Source organism: Lactuca serriola, chromosome 6, assembly GCF_051521515.1.
Source record: "Lactuca serriola cultivar US96UC23 chromosome 6, Lser_US96UC23_V15, whole genome shotgun sequence".
Classification (NCBI taxonomy): Eukaryota; Viridiplantae; Streptophyta; class Magnoliopsida; order Asterales; family Asteraceae; genus Lactuca; species Lactuca serriola.
In genome coordinates, this window is record NC_136413.1 from 38,180,071 (window position 1) to 38,199,071 (window position 19,001).

Sequence of the window (19,001 nt, forward strand, 5' to 3'; positions counted from 1 at the left end):
TTGCTTTTAAGCAACTATCATTACATGCTCGTTCTTTCTTTCACCATTCTTTCCACAATAGCGGTTATCAATATACACTATTCATAGCAGAAAAAACTGACGAACTTAACCAAAATGACCAACCATTAAAAGTTTTGAGATTATAGGGACCGTCTTTGATTACCTAAAAAGTTAAGGACTAACTCGGTTTTTTTAAGAACCATGTGGACCATTTTTGATGTTTTTCCTAAGTTTTATCCTTTTCAAAGATAACAAAATAAAAACCAAAACAAAATACAGGGCTCCAATTCCGTTAAATCCAAGGGTTTTAGGTCTTTGAGAACAAATTGATGGCTCGATCTTCATCAAGCTTTCTTTTTTACGAATCTGATTGATGATTCAATCATCGTTATAGTCAACAATAAAGAGCTCGCTCGATCGGAATGTTAATAGTTTGGGTTCATGCGATGCTAAAAAAAGAAAAGAAGAAAGATCTACGATTCTGTTCTGGTATGGAGAACACCGTAGACGGTGTTCATTTCTTCCGGCAAGGAGGCTTAACAATAGAATTCCAAATGATGATTTTGTTAACGTCGACATATCCAAGGAGGAAGAAGAATCCTTGTGTTAAAAGTGAAAAATATAAGTAAAAAAGGCGATTCAAACAAGTAAGATTTTTGGATCTGAAAATCTGAAAATTTCGATGAAGACTGACTTGAAAAATCTCCAACTAACATCAGTGAACTCCTTAGAGTGGTTTTCTTGAGGGGTTCATGTTTTCTACAATTTTGGTAACAAGGTAGATTACTTCCTCATAATCATTACTTGCCTCTCATGATTTTTATAGTTACCAAAACAAGAAGCTTTGTTTCTGTAAAGTAGGCTTTTAGAGAGTAATCTTTCAATGAGATTACATGTCAATTGTCACCAGAAGTAAATGGTTTCATGGATTTGATTTCATTATAGTTCAATTGGTGTTATCAGTTGAAGATAATGAAAGAGTTCCAGGGACCTATTAATCATTGTATACATCTTAACCACTTAGGAAAACTCAAATTATCCAAGATTTGATAGTGTATGTACTATGTAGGAAAAATATTTTGGTGTTCTTATGGAAACTAATTCCCAAAAATTCTACGTTATGCTCTTCAATGTAACAGACTAATAGTTAATGGACAAGTTAGGTGCATGTTAGTTGAAAGGTATTTATGAATCTACTCTAAGAACTTTAAATGCTCATTGTTTCTTGTCAAATTTCTAATGTGAGCTCTTTTGAGGTTAATGAACTAAATGCCTATATCTCAAACCCAAAGATAGAATGATATATGTGGAATTAAGGGACATGTTTATAATAAAGTGTAGCAATAGAAGATCGGTTTCTATGTTAGAATCTTTGGAGAAAGTTTTGTCTATAAATGAACTTTTGTTGTCATTTATGACTTTATATGTCGCTCCTTCATCATAATGGAAATTGGAAGGTCTAATTTCCAAAGATTCTTTACATTAGTTTCAAGATGCTACCACTTAAGATTGCTCATCATTACTGCCTGATGAATTATCTTTATTATTAAGTTTTTAATGTTAATTGTAATAGCTGTGAGGATGAACATTGAGTTGTACTTCTGGTTGGTGTAATTTTAGAAGCAAACCTTGATGGCTTGAATCAATTGCCTAAAAGAGATTATAAGTTTAAGAGCACTTTTAACATATGTACGCTTTACTATAATCGTGTAGAAGTTTAATAAAAGAACATATAAAACCAACTTTTTTGTATCTTCCCTTTTTAACTTATGTAGTGGATATCTGTAGGGCTTTTTGGGGAATTCGGATCTTTGGAATCTCCAAGGCTAAATGGAAGATTTTGAACTTTGAACGCATGACATTTTGGAGAAGTTGGAACTTTGAACTCAATAAGGCGTTTTGGAGAATTTGGAACTTTGAAACCTGCAGGGCTTTCGCGGAGATTTGGAACATTGAACTCTGCAGGGTGTTTTGGGAATTTGGAACATTGAAATCCACAGGGGTTATTAGAGATAAAGAACTTTGAAATCTACAAGGCTTATTGAGGAATTCGGGACCGACTTTTGGCCATTAATATTATTTATCTAAAGTGTTTATGATAAAGTGTAGCAACAGAGGACCACTTTCCATGTTAAAAACCTTAAAGAAAGTTTTGTCCATTCATGAACTTTTTCTAGTCATTTATGCCACTTTATATGAACACTTCATTAAGCAAAAGTTTGGCCCTAAATATAAAGTATACTTCAATATGGAGACCGAAGGTGCTAGGTTAATCTCTGATATTTTATCTTTCACTTCATAAATAAATCATATAACCTATAAATACTAATGTAATCCTGTTGAATTCATCATTGCTATACATTTTGCAGTTTGTTCTGTTGGTTGAGGGTATTACGGTACAATGCAATGAGGACCTTGTGAATGCAAAGTGAAAGGACTACTGACCTTGCAATTATGTCAATAAGGTTATATTTCTCATGTCTTTTAGTATTATTTGGGTGTCTTGCTATTATATTTTGGTGCATACTTTTATGTGTTTAAATATGAAGTTTGGTGATTTATGTTGTGTATGGTAACATTTTGTACAATTTGTGGTATGTTTGTTTTTATAAACTCTAAATATCAGTCTTACCACCTCTTTGTTTTAGTTAGAATGAAAATTTGAAGCTATCTATATCAGTCTATAAGCTCGCTCTCTCTCTCTCTCTCTCTCTCTCTCTCTCTCACACACACATGACTAGTTACTACGCTTAGGGTATTACTATTAATTGAACATTTTCTATATCTTCATTTGTGTCACTCTACATCATAATGGAAGTTAGAAGGTCTAATTTCTAAAGATTCTTTCCATTAGTTTCTACTTTCTAGATCCTAGTACTTAAGATTGCTCATCATGACTTCTTTAGGATTACATGTCTATTGCACTCTCATAAATAATCTTTTATTGAGTTTTTAATGTTAATTGTAATAGCATATGTCTAGTACTTAAGATTGCTCATCATGACTTCTTTAGGATTACATGTCTATTGCACTCTCATAAATAATCTTTTATTGAGTTTTTAATGTTAATTGTAATAGCATATGTCTCACCACTTCTACTCTATTTTGGAATCAAATGAGTTATAAATATAGGGTGTTATTTGGCATTTTTGCTAAACATATATACTTATTTAGCATAAGTTTTGTGTATTAAATGTATAGAGATCGTGCAATTTCTTGTTTTGAAACATTGTTATTGCTAAAATTTGTATATCTAGAATAAGAATACATTTTTTTTCATTTTGTATTTTAAATATTGATATTTAGAATTGAAAACTTACTAATTAGTTACATTTTCTTAATAATCTACAAAATATTCAAAACTCAAAGCTTGATTTAGTGATCTTATTTGTACATCATGCCTATTGAAAACTTGGGTATCAACTGGGGTAGGGACATTGTGATATACCTCCTCCATGTGGGACCCGTTCGTAGGGACGTGGACGGGTGTCGTGTGCCGTTTAAACAAGTTTACATTTCAAATTTCAATAATATATTTTTATCGAAAAAGTGGTTGGGTTTTCAAATCCTTTTATAGACAAAACTTCATTATATATATCTAGGCATTAATAGCCATTTTCACAAAGTTGACTCTGAGTCTACCTCTCTTTCTAGGGTTTTTTTGTGTATTTAATCCACCCCCTTTTCATCTCCTCTAGCCGCTTCTCACTTCTTTTGATCATCTTTCTTCCTGCTCCATCATCTGCATCCGAGGTCTGTCTATCGATCCTTGTAGTCTCAATCCCAATTTTGTGTCAATCATTCATTGGGAGTGTGTGTGTGTTACATTTTTAGATTTTCTAGGATTTTTCTGATTCTAGATAAATCAATAGTTTTGAATTTGGTTATTTTACTTAAGGATTTTGCATCAATGTGGCTCGATCTAATGATTGTAGCTTTATCCACCATGCTTCGGTGTATCTTTTAAAATTTTCTACTCAAAGTAAATCGATGGATTTTGTTGCTAATTTAGTACATGCATTTGTTAATGTATATTATTTTCTATAAAGATCTAATGTAATTGGGGGTTTTTAATGAAAACGGTCTAGAATCGATGCGATTTCTCATACCAAGTTTAATGTTAACATCTATAAACAATTGAAGTCATTTTTTTTAGAATTCAAGTATTTTTTCTCATGGATCTTTCATCTTTGGTAAATCTCTCTGGATCTAGTTGATGGATTTTGTTGCAAGTATTTTTCATTGGGAAAAGAGTCATGAAAAGACAAAGAAAAAAATTGTATTTATTTTAGCCAACTAGTTCTTTGTTCCATTCTTTATTTATACAAGAGATTATCAAGTTTATAACTTTTTTGACACCTCTTTTTATGTGATTACGCAGTTCAATAGCACTAAAATTCCCTGAAGCAATATGGAAAAGGATTTATCTCAAGAGCAGAATCAAAGGGAGGTTGTGACAAAGTGAGTTACTATTTTTTTTTTTAAAAAAAAAAAACATTGAGGTAGATAATATTCATCTTTATTAATGATTTTATGGCATGAATGTGTAGGTCACCAAAGTCATTTTCGAATTCCTCCAAAACCCTTATAGATTTCACAGCTCCAAATCCTTCAAAAAGCCCTAAAGATATCGACTTGTCACTACACCAGCTAAAAGGGAAGATCCAGAAAAGGTTGGTGATATATGTTCTTTTATTAAACTTCTACATGATTATAGTAAAGGGTACATATGTCAAAAATGCTCTTAAACTAATAATCTCTTTTGGCAAATTGATTCAGGTTATTAAGGTCTTCTTCTGGAACTCCATTAGCCACAAATGCAGCTCAGTGTTCATCTTCATCCTCACAGATCAAGAGAAACACAAAGCTAACATCCAAGTTATTATTTAATTCTCTAATCATTTACCTCTTAAATCATCCCAAAAACATATATAAAAATTAACTTTTTTTTATTTTTTTGGTCTTTTTTTCGTTTCTCAAGGGATCAACAAATGAACCGATTGGTATTTCAAGAAGGCGGATTACCTGATAGAACCGAAGTAGTTTACAAGTCTCATGGAAAGGTATTGAAACTTTTATAACAAATAACAAATAATCAAAATCTTAAATCACTTTATTATATTCCAATCATCTAACATCTTATTTTTACACTTATTTACAGGAACTTTTAAAAGGTTACAAGTGGGCCCGTGGAATATTCTGTTTTTGCTGCAATACCGTGGTACTACTTTCTTCTTGACCCCTTCAACTTTTAACATATTTAAGAGTAAATTACTGAAATCGTCCCTGTGGTTTAGTCAAAATTGCACGTTTGGTCCCTAACTTTTTTTTTGCACTCGGATCGTCCCTGTGGTTTGCTTTTGTTGCGTTTTTCGTCCCTATGGTTTGGTAAAAGTTGCATGTTTGGTCCCTAACTTTATGTATGTAAGGGACGGAAAATGCAACAAAATCAAACCACAGGGACGAAAAACGCAACAAAATCAAACCACAGGGACGATCCGAGTGCAAAAAAAAAAGTTAGGGACCAAACGTGCAATTTTGACTAAACCACAGGGACGATTTCAGTAATTTACTCCATATTTAATAAAATAACCTTTTCCTTCTAATCCTTTTAATCTGTAATTATCAGGTTAGCCCCTCACAGTTTGAAGCTCATGCTGGCCAGGCCTCCCGCAAAAAACCGTGAGTTTTTAATTTTTAATTTTTTTTTTTTAATTCTGTATAGTTTATTTATATTGATTTTCTTTTTTTAATCATATCCAGATATGGAAACATCTTTCTTGCAAATGGCTTGTCACTCCATGATTATGCATCTTCTTTAAAGCTAACTGTTGGACACCTGTCAAAGAAGAATGATGAACTTTGTGGAGTTTGTAAGAGAGATGGAGACTTAGTGCTCTGTGATGGATGCCCTAGATCCTTCCATAAAGGTAAAAAGATCAATATTTTTGTTTATTATAAAAAATTTATAATTTATAATGAATCTGATTTTCATTCCTTTAGATGTCACAGAATGTGTATCTGACACAAGTGCCCCTGGAGAAAAATGGTTCTGCAAATATTGCAGAAACTCCATGAATTTGCAACATTCAGAACTTGATCAAATTGAGCAAATTGCAAAACGTTGCATTCAGATTGATAATTGTGACCTTGTTGCATGTTGTATTTGCAGGTAACCCTAATTTTATAAAATTTGTAACAATTTTTTTATGCACTACAAAACTTTGCTACATCTATTATAAAATTTGAATAACTTTGGTGTATACAGAGCATATGATTTCACCACTGAAGGCTTCGATGATCGGACTGTTATTGTTTGTGATCAGGTAAAATTATAATTGGAGTAAATTACATTTTTGGTCCCTGAGTTTATCTGGTTGTTTCAGTTTTTGTTTTCTTTAATAATTGTTAGATTTATCGAGTAATCCATTTTCCATTCCTTGCAGTGCGAAAGAGAATATCATGTCAAGTGTTTGAGGGAACACAAGAAAATGTATCTGAAGGTATGTGAATTTGAATTTGAATTTGAATTTAGTTAATTACTTAAATTTTTTACTTTTTTTTCACTGGATTTAATATGATGTGTTACAGGAGTTGCCATCTGGCAATTGGTATTGCAGTGCAGACTGTGGAATACTTAATTTTGTTCTTGAGAGATTGGTGGAATGTGGGCCCGTGAAGGTCCCTCATTCTCTTACGGGTTTAATCAGGGACAATTCAATGGTCGGTGATGCAAACGGAATCGGAATCGGAATCACCAATTCCGACATGAAATGGATTGTTTTGCGTGGGAAAAACGTTTCTGATGAGAACAGAGTGTTGCTTTCTCAATCCGTTGATATCTTCCATGTCAGTATAATCTATAAACTATAAACTGCTTACATAATTACAGATTAATTAATTAATTTATAACGATTTATTTTATTTCTAACAGAAATGCTTCAATCCTATTGTTGATTCCATTACTGGAAGTGACTTTATTCCATCAATGGCGTATGGGTAAGCAATTATAAAACAATTTACTTAAAACTTTTATTTTTATTTTTAGCATCTAATTTTTATTTTTTCTTTTTCTTTTTCTCCAACCAATAGGCAGATAATGGGGGATTCCGACTTCACAGGAGTTCATTGTGCAATGCTGACTATAGAGTAAGCTTACACTTGTCATTTTCTATTTATTTTTATATGCTATACAAAGTTATTATTATAATAATTATTATTATAATTATAAATTGTGCAGATCAAAGGTTATTACAGCTGGAATGTTTCGTGTATTTGGAACAGATGTTGTAGAACTTCCAATAGTTGCTACGAATGAAACCGACCAAGGAAAGGTATAAATATTATATTATTATTCCATTTGGTTTACACATTTTCAACATCAATTGTTTATTTTATTCATTTATATATATAAAAAAAATTGTATGAATACATTGATTGAATTCAGGGCTACTTCCAACTTTTCTTCAACTGCTTTGAGAAGCTACTTGCATATCTCACTGTTAAGAAGATGATTGTTCATGCTGCTGAGGATGTTGAGTCCATGTGGATTCAGAAATTTGGTTTTCAAAAAGTAACTCCAGCTCAGGTATTATTATTATTATTAAGTGGTTTCTTAATTATTATTATTATTATAATGTTAGAGATAACTTATATTATGTTATATTATATATGTGTACAGCGGAGGGAATATAGACAAACGTTAACATCAATGGTGGCGTTTCAAGGAACATCTTTGTTAGAAAAGGATGTGGTGGGGCCTGTTGGTGGACTTACTTTTCAAAATGGTTTTCGTTTCAGTCTTTCTATGCGTAAGTAAATTAAGCAATGAATGAATGAATGATTGAATAATAATACCGTTTTGGTGGATTTGTGTTTTGTTTATGGTTAAAACTATAAACATCCATCTTGGGTAAGATGGATGTTTTTACTCTTTATGTTGTATGCTTTGAATGGTTTGTGGTATGTTAGAAATTCGAAACAAGTTTGGATTTGTTATGACTTTTGACTTATGGATGTGTGTTGACATTTGGACTCGTGCGTTGTTTCTTATGTCTTTATTGGGAATGAAATATGTTGTCTTTAAAAAAATCCTTTATTTCGGTTTAAGAAAAAACGAGAGTCCATTGCATTAAGAAATAAATCTTGAATACAAGAGATGTTTCTCGATCATTCTCCTTGCCTCTTATCCTTTGAGAATCATCAAAATCGTTTTTAAGCTTGAATTTGTTCATTTGGAATCTATTATCTTGTACTTCAGTTTTATTACTTACTTTATTGATTTTTATTTAGTGGGTGTTTGGGAGTGCTTAAATTAAATTATTAGCTTGTTGCAAAAAGCTAGTAAGTTAAAAAGAATGTTCGGGTTGTTCAAGAGGCTTTTTCAAATGACTTTTTGGCTAGAGAAAAAAAGAGTTTTAAAAAGTAATAAAATATTGGCTTATTGGTTTTTTGGTGGTTTGTGGTCATTTTACTCCTAAAAAACTAAGTCAAACACTTTTTAAAACCAGTTTATTGACTTTTTAGTTTTTCTCACCACAAAAACTAATCCAAACAGCTTTTAAAAACTCATTTTCCAAAAAATTATAAGGCAATAAGGACTTTTCCCAAAAGCAATTTTGAGATTAAAAATCACGCCAAAACACTTGTTTGATATCAAGATTTTAGTCTCAATTTTGTTTAATGTTATTCCTTAAGTCTTATTGAGTTATATTCCTCAACCAAGTGGAGTGGAGCATGTATTAGATGTTTAACAATGGTCATGGTAATTAGTTGGTGCATAGATTTGATTGTCTAATGCATGCATCACATTAAAGTTTAACAACTTTATTAACCCAACCTTATGATTTTGTCTATCTCTGGTTACAATTGTTAATGGTTATTAACAACTATGATTCAAGTCAACAAAATCAGATTGGTTCTCTAAGCTCTGTTAACTTAGGTATATGCAATAATTATATTAGCAACAACACATATTAATCTTTAACCAAACAATCATGATAAATTAAATAAATCTAATAATGCTATTAAAAGAGATTTGTAACACCCGTTGTAAGGTATTTTCTTTTCCAGTCCCTTGTGTTTGTAAGAGTTTGCAAAAGAGGTCCTTACGTTGTGCGTACAAAGTCGTACGTCAGGCGTAAGTTAAGATTTTGTGACGGGTCAACATTTTAGTACGTTGGGCGTACATGTGTGTATAACAGGCGTACTCGTGCTTTCCCAAAACCCTAATCTTTTGGGTTGTGACCCCTATTTAAGCATCATAATCCCTCTTGGACCTTCTTATGACCAACCTCCATATCCTCTAAACCCTAAAATCGACCCTTAGCTTTTGTGAGTGAGATTTGAAGCTTGAAAGTGATTCTTGAGTGTTCTTAATAGTGATGAAGATCATTTAAGAGGTGGAGGTGCATCTTAGCTTCTAGATCCATAATCTTCGTCTCATTGTCCACCTTTTTGAGGTATAAAGTTCAAACCATGGAGGTTATTTTGATAGATCTTGTTTAGTCTTGGATTTGAGTTCATTTTGTCCCAATATGACTCTAAACATCTAAAACGTCTGAAAGGACAACTTATAAGCTATGTAGTATTCCATACTCACAAATGTCAGTTAGTTTAGCCCTTTCCCTTCTCCCATACAAGAGTTATGGAGCCTTTAGTGAAGTGAAATGTTAGGGTTTTGGGTTTTAGCTCTTTGTAGCCATGCAAAGGCTTAAAGTCAGAGACTTTATGGTTTAAGATATCTCTTTATGGTTAGATCTGAAGTTTGAATAAGTGTCTTAATGATTAACACCTTAAATAGTTTAATGTTGGAATCTACCTCATACGTCGAGCGTACTTTTGCAGAACTCTATGCCCAGCATAGAGAAGTGTACGTCGTGCGTATGGACGTCGTTGACTTTCTTTGACTTTTGACCAAATATGTCTTTTTGGCAAGTTGTGAGGGTTTTGGATATTGGGAGGGGCAAAATGGTCTTTTGCCCAAATTATGGATTAGACTTGGCTTGGGATTAGTGAAGTATGAAAAATTAACTTAATTATTAATTAGGGTTGACTGATGTAACTATTAGGCGAAGTCTAGTTTCGGCAGTTCGGGTGTGAGTTCTATCAGTCATTTGTGCAAGGTGAGTCTCCTCACTTATTCTTACCTCTGTGGTAGTATACATAAATGATGACTAGTTGGGTCTATGTGCTATTACTGTAATATGTGTTATCTTATGTGTGCTGATACTTTGGGTAGTCTCCAGGGTTGTTGATAACCCATTGGGAGTGATGTTTGCCCACTGAGACTTTGAGTAGTCTCTATGGTTGTTGATAACCCATACTTGCTTGCCCACAGTTGTTAATTAAATGTGTTTCAGGTATTTCTGAGGATCACAGGAAAGCAAAGACTTGATTGTACACATTCACCTGGAGTATATGATGCCGAATATTTTTGGGACACTCTGATATTTTGATGATGATTGTAATCGACACTGTGATTTTCTTGGAATGGTTTCTATGAACAATGTTTTTATCTGAATTTAAAAACGAAAATTTTGGTTTGAAAATTTAGATGTTACAAGTTAGTATCAAAGCACCATTTTGAGGGATTTGGATAAACACTCGTGGGATTCCAAACTCAAATTAAGGATTTTAGGGTTTTCATAAGAACTTTTCAAAAAGAAACAAAGAATTTCAAAGGAGAAAACCGAATGAAGCAATGTGTACAATCAACTAGAGCTCTAGCAGTAGTTTCCCAAAATATCTCTATTTATTTTATGTGTAGTGTTGAGCTACTATCTTATGAACTGATAGAACTACATGTTGAGTGATGGGCTAAGGATATTTCAGGAAGAGTGTGTTAGGATTGTTTGATCTGAGATGCCTTTAGCCTAGGAGATTGCTTTTACAAGATTGAACCTATCCTTGCAATTTGCTTAGTGCATGCTGCATAATTGTACATAATTAGGATTATATAGCCTTAGAATGTCTGATTTAGCCTTTCTTCCCGTTCCTTTTTTGGTTGTGGACTTGAGGTAGAATCATTTATTCGACTGTCTGTTGAGTCCTATATTGTGTAAGATTGGCATCGCAAAGATAACGGCGAGGATAACGGAGATCTTTGCGAGGCGAAATAGTGTTGGGAGAATAGTCTAGGATGAGTTCCTAGATGCTTAGTAGTGGTTCTGAGAAGAGAGTGTAGGGATACCCTTGAGGAATAGAGTTCTTGTGAATTATGGCCTTAAGAGGACGACTTGAGGCAAATCCAAATTGGTGTGGAAGGTAATATTGGGCCCGTACTACAGAAAGCACCAGATCCGTACGCAACTCGAGAAGGAATCTTAGGGTGCTAAGGAACTTGTAGGAGTGTGTAAGTGTTTGTGTATGTGCTTTAGCCTATTTCTAATAGTTTTCTTGTGTATTTCAATATGATGGTTACTCGAGGTCCAGGCTACAGTGATCCTGAGAGGCCGAGTGCCAGTGATGATGAGATCCATAGGATCATTGTCGCCGTGGTGGCTACGGAGATTAGAGAGGCCATACTAGAGATGTTTGGGTCTATTAAGACCATGCTGATCGAGACTTTCGACAAACACTATGCCGTCGTCATTGAGGCTACTGTTGTCGCAGCCATTGCTGCTACAAGACCGCATGGGGGTGATTCGTTGTGGTACCGGGAGTTCAACAACACGCAACCACTAGAGTTTGATGGGACCTATGTCCCGATTGCCACCATAAGATGGATTTCTGAAGTTGAGGGTGAAGAGTTTTGAGCATTCTAACACTCCTAAGGTGTACATGCAACCCTAGAAACCTTGGATCTATGTTTTACTAAGATACATGCAAATTTGATTTTCCAAGGTTCTTAACCTAACTATGGCATGGGGAACTTTGAAACATAAAAGCAAATAGAAGAACATACCTTTTTGTTGCTTGGATTCCTTGAGAACCTTGTGAGCCTAGCACCTCAAGTGTGATGCCTCAAATGTCTCACACAACACCACAACTCTTGGAATAACCTTGAGAGAAGTTCACTAACACTCAAAATCGGATAGCCCTCTTGTTCTTTCTTTTTTGGTGTCGATTTTGCTAGCCATGGGGTCCTTTTATAGTTGTGTCACAAGTAGGGTTACAACATGTAAACCCTAATTGACATGGTTTTCCATATTCCATGATCCATGAGTTTATAACCTCCATGGACTATCCATGGAGCACCTTGTGGGTTTTAGCCCAATTCAATAAACCATGGATCATTAGCCCACTATAAAAGAATAGATGATTTACACAATCAACCCCATATATTTAATTAGTCTCCTTTTGATCACCAAATTAATTCTAAATTAATTGTTGATCAATACTAATTAAATAATATTATTAATATATTAGAACTTATAATATATTAATAAACCTTAAGTGTCCTTTCTCTCATTTAGTCTATCCAAGTGTTGCAATGCTATGCAACCCAAATGGACAGTGCCAACCGGGTCAAGTACATTCCAGAAATAGTTGTGAACTTAGACACCCAATCTAACAGTCTCCCACTTGGATAAGTCTAATAACTATAACTGCAAGAATGACTTCAGGAACCGATCAGCAATCGTAGCTCTTTCAAGGCCTCGCGAAATTAAGATGATGATGATACGCCATTTAAGATAAGTGATCATATAATCCTCTGTTCTAGATATCAGTCGGACAAATACATGGAACGATGTCTTACTTATTGTCCAACAGTTTGTTTCCCAATTTCCGATTTGTTTGACATAGAACTTAATTGAACACACCAATTTAGTTCTAATCGGGCCCAGTACATAGGTCAACACAAAATCATCGAGGGGCCCAGATATCGCTTCTAATCCAAGAAGGAACAGATAAACTTCGACTCATATGCTTGTTCTACTACTTGGTGAATTATACACAAAGGCACGTTTTATAAAATCGAGTTACCAAGGCGTTTTTGTACAATCAATGTAACCAAATCATAGTCAACATCTCATATCTCTAGGTTTGAAGACTTATATGACATTACCGTCTCACGATCACTCGAGATAAATTCCATGAAGTGATACAAGTGAGCGTGGGTTGAATCCAATACTCAGAACTTATGAGCACTCATGAGTGTTGTAGCAACTCTTGCTATGTCCATCATCTTAGACATCTACAAGCCAACTTCATGAAAGTCTTGATTCATATCTACTTCCAACATATGACTGACTGTGGAGAATTTGAATAATATGATATACCATAACATAATTATTCTGGAAGTCAAAACATGCAAAATAAAATGATAGTAAACGATTGAAAGAAGATATCAACAGTTTACTTATAAATAAGCAATAACTTTTATTTATCATCAAATGTCAATTACACTTTACAAATTTCAAAGCTATCTAATTACTAAAACTAATATCATCCTTCAGTCTTATGTGCCTCGCATGCTGGAGATGCTTAACCCTACCCAGTCCCTTCGTGAGGGGATCTGTTGGGTTCTCATCCGATGATACCCTTTTTGCCACGAGGAGCCCTTCTTCTATTCAATGTCTGATGAAATGGTATTTTCTGTTGATGTGTTTGGATCTTCCATGATCCCTTGGTTCCTTGGCTAAGGCAACTGCACTTTCACTATCACAGAAAATCTCCATAGGCTCCTTTATAGCTGGTACAACTCCAAGGTCTCCAATGGAGTTCTTTAGCCATATGGGAGCCTCCTTTGCTGCCTCGCTTGCTGCTATATACTCTGATTCGCAAGTTGAATCAGCTACTGTCTCTTGCTTGGAACTTTTCCAAGTATTTGCTCCTCCGTTTAAGGTAAAGACCCAGCCTAACTGAGAGCGGAAATTATCCTTATCAGTCAGGAAGCTAGCATCACTATACCCCACTACTCTCAAGTCATCACTCCCACCGAGGGTAAGGACCCAGTCCTTAGTCCTCCGCAGGTATTTGAGAATGTTCTTTACCACAACCTAGTGATCCTTGCCAGGGTTCCCCTGATATCTGCCTGCTGACCATGCTCAACGCAGAGGCCGCATCAGGAAGAGTACAAGTTATAACATACATGATAGATCCGACAACGGAAGCATACAGTACTCGACTCATATCTGCTATCTCAGCCTCTGTACTCGGGCTCTGAGTCTTACTCAATTTGGCGTTACTCTGGATCGGTAACTCTCCTTTCTTGGAATTCTGCATGCTGAACCTATTCAGCACCTTATTCAAGTAGGTACTCTGACTAAGTCCAATTAGTCTCTTACTCATGTATCTCAAAATCCTTATCCCTAGGATATAGGCAGCTTCTCCAAGGTCCTTCATAGCGAAACACTTACCAAGTCAGGACTTCACTTCCTGTAGAGTTGGGATGTCATTTCCTATGATTAGTATGTCATCCACATACAATACGGTAATACTAAAAAGCTAACTATACTCCCACTAGCCTTGACATATACACAAGATTCATCTTCGCTCCTCGAAAAGCCAAACTCTTTGACTTTCTCATCGAAACAAAGATTCCATCTACAAGGTGCTTGTTTCAATCCATAGATGGATTTCTCAAGCTTACACACTCTATTAGGGTACTCTGTGCTGACAAAACCCTCTGGCTGAATCATGTAAACATCCTCAGCTAACTTTCCATTAAGGAAAGCGGTTTTGACATCCATTTGCCATATTTCATAGTCATGAATTGCATCAATGGCTAGCATAACCCTAATAGACTTAATCTTCGCTACTGGTGAAAAGGTCTCATCATAATCAACTCCCGGAGTTTGAGAAAATCCCTTTGCAACCAATCACGCCTTATAAGTGTGTACATTACCATCCATGTCAGTCATCTTCTTGAAGATCTATTTGCACCTGACTGTCTTATGACCTGGTACATTGTCAACCAAGTTCCAAACTTGATTGTCATACATGGATTGTATCTCGCTGTACATAGCCTCTTTCCATTGGCAGCCTCAGGGCCTGCCATGGCTTCCATGTAGCTGTTAGATTCATCCAGACTTACCGGTTTATTATCACTGATACGTGTATCACCTTCGGCAGTAATATGGAAACCATAGTAATGCTCAGGCGCATTCTTAACTCTCGTGGAACGCCTCAGAGGTACGGATTCGTCAGTCGGATCAATAAGAGTTTCCTCCTCAGGTAGATTGCTAGGGTTTGAGGTTCCTTCACCACTTGACTCTTGAATTTCTTCAAGGTCAATTTGCCTCCCACTGTTTCCTTGGTTTATGAACTCTCTCTCTCTCTCTCTCTCTCTTCCCCTCTCTCTCTCTCTCAAGACTCATCTCCTTGCTACAAAGACCACATTATCACTAGGTTTGTAGAAGAGGTAACCAAAGGATTTCTATTGGTAGCTGATGAAAATACACCTTTCACTTTGAGGTTCGAGCTTATCGTGAGTCTCGCGCCTCACAAAAGCCTCGCATCCCTAAATCTTGATGTGGTCCAGATTGGGAACTTTTCTTGTCCACATCTCGTGAGGTGTTTTGACAACCTTTTTGGTAGGGACTAGATTAAGAATATGGGCGACAGTCTCTAAGGCATACCCCCATAATGAGATTGGTAGCGAAGCTCGACTCATCGTGGAACGAACCATATCCAACAAGGTTTGATTACGCCTCTCAGCCACACCATTAAGCTATGGTGTCCTGGGAGGTGTCAATTATGAGACAATCCCACATTCCTTAAGATAGTCAAGGAACTTTGTACTAAGATACTCACCACCTCGATCGAATCGAAGCATCTTAATGTTCCTGCCCAACTGATTCTCCACTTCCTGTTTAAACTCCTTGAACTTTTAAAAGGTTTCTGACTTATGCTTGATTAAGTAGACATATCCGTATCTACTAAAATCATTAGTAAAAGTCACATAGAAGCGGTTAGCATCCCTTGTGGCGGTTCTGAAGGGTCCACACACATCAATATGTATGAGATCCAACAAATCCTTACCCCTAGCACAAGAACCAATGAAGGGTGACTTTGTCATTTTCCTAAGTAAACAAGATTCATAACTATCATCCGACTTTAGGTCAAATGACTCCAAGACTCCATCCTTTTGGAGTTGGCCTATGCGTTTCTTGCTTACATGTCCAAGACGACAATGCCATAATTATGCTTTATCCAAGCTAGTGGAAGAATCAATACACAACACAATATTTCCTAGGTTATCAACAACCGACACAGTTTCATACACACCATCACAAGGTAATGCTTTAAAATAAAGAACATTATTAAAGAAAGAAATAATACCACCACATTCATTATCAAACGAAAAGCTAAACCGTTGTTTGTACAAACCATGAAAGGAAATAATATTTCTCGCCATTTCAGATGAGTAACAACATTTATTCAAATCTAATCTTAACCCACTACTTAGAAACAAAGAATAAACTCTAATCTTGGTGACATGTGAAGCTTTCCTATTCCCTATGATTAAGTTTATCTTCCCATGCTCCACATTATCACTTCTTTTGAGTCCCTACAAATCAGAACATATGTGAATACCACAACTAGTATCAAGGACCCAAGAATTAGAATGGGGTGAGTTATTAGACAATATAGTGTATATACCTGCATGGTTGGTTTTTACTTTCCCATCCTTAACATCTTGCAGGTACTTTGGGCAGTTTCGCTTCCAGTGCGCCTTTTCATGGCAATAGAAGCATTAAGCCTCTTTAGGGTTGGCAAAAGGAGTGACAGAACCTCTTTTGGTCCTACTTGAAGAGGAGCCATCAAGGGACTTTCCCTTGGTACCCTTCGAAGGGCTCTTCCTCTTCTTCCCTTTACCTTGCCTGATAGCTAGAACAGGGGCAACGGTAGGAGTAGGAGTAGTAACAACCGACTTACCTTTAAGACCACTTTCCGCGGTCTTCAAAAGTCCTTGAAGTTTGCTGAGTGTAACTTCCTCCTTGTTCATGTGGTATGTCATTCGGAATTGATCATAACACGAAGGTAAGGAGTGAAAAATGATGTCAATTGCCAACTCCTCGGGAAGTTCACATTCAATTTCAACAAATGGTCCATGAATCTTTGCATTTTCTGCATGTGGCCCGTGACGGGTTCACCATCCTTCATTCGGGTTGTTATCATGGAGGAGATGATTTCATACCTTTCTTAATGAGCACTTTTTTGGTAGCGGTCCATCAAGTCCTGGTGCATCTCAAAAGGGTAATAGTCCTCATAGGACTTTTGGATCTCGGTTGTCATTGTGGCCAACATGATACATGCCACTTTGGTGGCATCTCTCTCATGTGCCCTAATGTCAGCGATCTCCTCGGGAGTAGCAGTAGACTCATCAAGATCCCTAAGCTCCTTGTTGAGGACATATTCCTCATCCTCCTACCGAGTGACCATCTTGATGTTCCTGATCCAATCCATAAAGTTGGATCCATCGAAGATGTCTCTCCCACAAAGGTTCATGAGAGAGAAGGAGCCGGTAGGGTTTGAGCCAGAAGCAGCATTGTTGGAAGACATCTAAAAAGAAGTTTAGATTAGATATAATTATACTCCTTAATAAGACACCCAAATGTAATAATAAGGCTAGGATCCAACACAATATTTTATAACTTAGAAGAGGGATGCCGTAATCCAAGCTATAAAATATTTGAAGGTAGGTGAATGACGATTCACCAATTTCCACCATGAAAAACGAAATAAATTATTAGGTTTTAATTGGTTTTGAAACTCCTAGATTCATTTGAGATTCATTGAACTTTTCAATGGCATGTTTCAATCTCGATTGCGCCCTTCAGGTTTTGTGACCGGGATGCCAAGGATCACAAAACAAGGTGTGAATTAACCATGCAAATTACTTGGTACTCTTAATGTTTATCACCTAACCGATGTGCCGGTTAACCACACGCGCTCCACCGATCTATGATAAACATTAAGCCACCATTTTCCTACCTTGTTAAGTCCAAGTTAGTGTGTCGATTAACCACACACGCTCCACTAACGACTTAAGCAAAGCGTAAAGTGTAATTTCATGGGTTAGCACCATATTCACATTTTCCAAAAGTAACTAAGATTGAGAATTTATAAAAAACATTTAGTTACTTTATAACCATCATACTATTAATGAGGATTAAAGTCATTGTCCTACCCATTCGTCTAATGACCCTCCACCAGTCAAGGAAGTGGTGAGTGAGAGTGTACACCCATTAAGCTGCCATTTTATAGGCAACAACCTTATACCCCCTTATAGACTGGCTTCGTGAATGAGGCCTACTAACGGTAAAACAACTTGTTCTTATATATATATATATATATATATATATATATATATATATATATATATATATATATATATAATTAACTTATAATATTATAAAGTATAAGGGTTGAATTTTAAATTTTAAAATTCTAGGGGTTGGAACTAAAGTTTTTAAAGTGACTTTACATGTTCCAAAACATGAGGGCAAGTTTTGTAAATTTCAAAACTTTTCATCTTTCATATCTTATGAGTTAATGGTTTATTAAAATGAGAGACTTTTCATTTTATGTAGCCTATGTGTTTATTAATGGATTTTAAAAGAAAGACTTTTGGTAATCCATAACCTGTGGACAAATTATGGATTCCATTAAAACACATCAAGATCAAGAATTAAACTAACAAAATAATTCCTATGATCTACCATACTCATAAGTTCCTGAACATTCATATCAACAATTTCAAGAATCATAAAAAACACATATAAGACTTGAAATTTTGATAATAGCTAATGAAAATGGATTAGCATAACTATTACACCATCTAAAACAAGTTTTATAAGACCAAAACAGTTTAGGGTGATGTTTCTAGTCCATTTCCAGCAGCAAAACTTGAAAATCTACATTCAGGGCCTCCTACTCGTCGAGTGCAAGAACCTACTCGACAATTAGGATGAATTACACATGGACTCGGCGAGTTCACTCAACAGAATGCAGAAATCTTGAGTTTTCTCAACAATTTGCATCAAGTATCAAGAAAACAAGCCTAGGCTCTGATACCACTGAAGGGTTTTGAGCATTCTAACACTCCTAAG

General features: G+C 35.5%; 1 protein-coding gene across 4 annotated transcripts; it reads left to right on the plus strand.

The window, feature by feature from the left end:
• The first annotated feature begins 286 nt into the window (after positions 1-286).
• LOC145058025 (increased DNA methylation 1-like) lies at positions 287-8,028 on the plus strand. 4 transcript variants are annotated; one of them, XM_079005944.1, is made up of 19 exons: positions 287-778; positions 1,789-2,268; positions 2,370-2,465; positions 4,382-4,461; positions 4,551-4,673; positions 4,780-4,878; positions 4,982-5,063; positions 5,162-5,221; positions 5,630-5,682; positions 5,764-5,930; positions 6,004-6,172; positions 6,269-6,326; positions 6,447-6,503; positions 6,592-6,849; positions 6,935-6,999; positions 7,093-7,149; positions 7,241-7,334; positions 7,448-7,588; positions 7,682-8,028. In XM_079005944.1, the coding sequence occupies exons 4-19, from the start codon at positions 4,412-4,414 to the stop codon at positions 7,817-7,819; spliced, it is 1,671 nt and encodes a 556-aa protein (XP_078862070.1). In that variant the 5' UTR covers positions 287-778; positions 1,789-2,268; positions 2,370-2,465; positions 4,382-4,411; the 3' UTR covers positions 7,820-8,028. The 4 variants fall into 4 exon arrangements, with proteins under 4 accessions (XP_078862070.1, XP_078862071.1, XP_078862069.1 ...); XM_079005945.1 differs by having other exon boundaries at positions 1,789-2,261; XM_079005943.1 differs by having other exon boundaries at positions 1,789-2,465.
• The last annotated feature ends 10,973 nt before the right edge of the window (positions 8,029-19,001 follow it).

Bases quoted from the DNA above. Each gene is read 5' to 3' on its own strand.
- LOC145058025 (XM_079005943.1), top strand. From the start codon at position 4,412: ATGGAAAAGGATTTATCTCAAGAGCAGAATCAAAGGGAGGTTGTGACA. The intron at 5,064-5,161 runs GTATTGAAACTT...ACTTATTTACAG, and splicing joins TTTACAAGTCTCATGGAAAG to GAACTTTTAAAAGGTTACAA. The intron at 7,150-7,240 runs GTAAGCTTACAC...TAAATTGTGCAG, and splicing joins TGTGCAATGCTGACTATAGA to ATCAAAGGTTATTACAGCTG.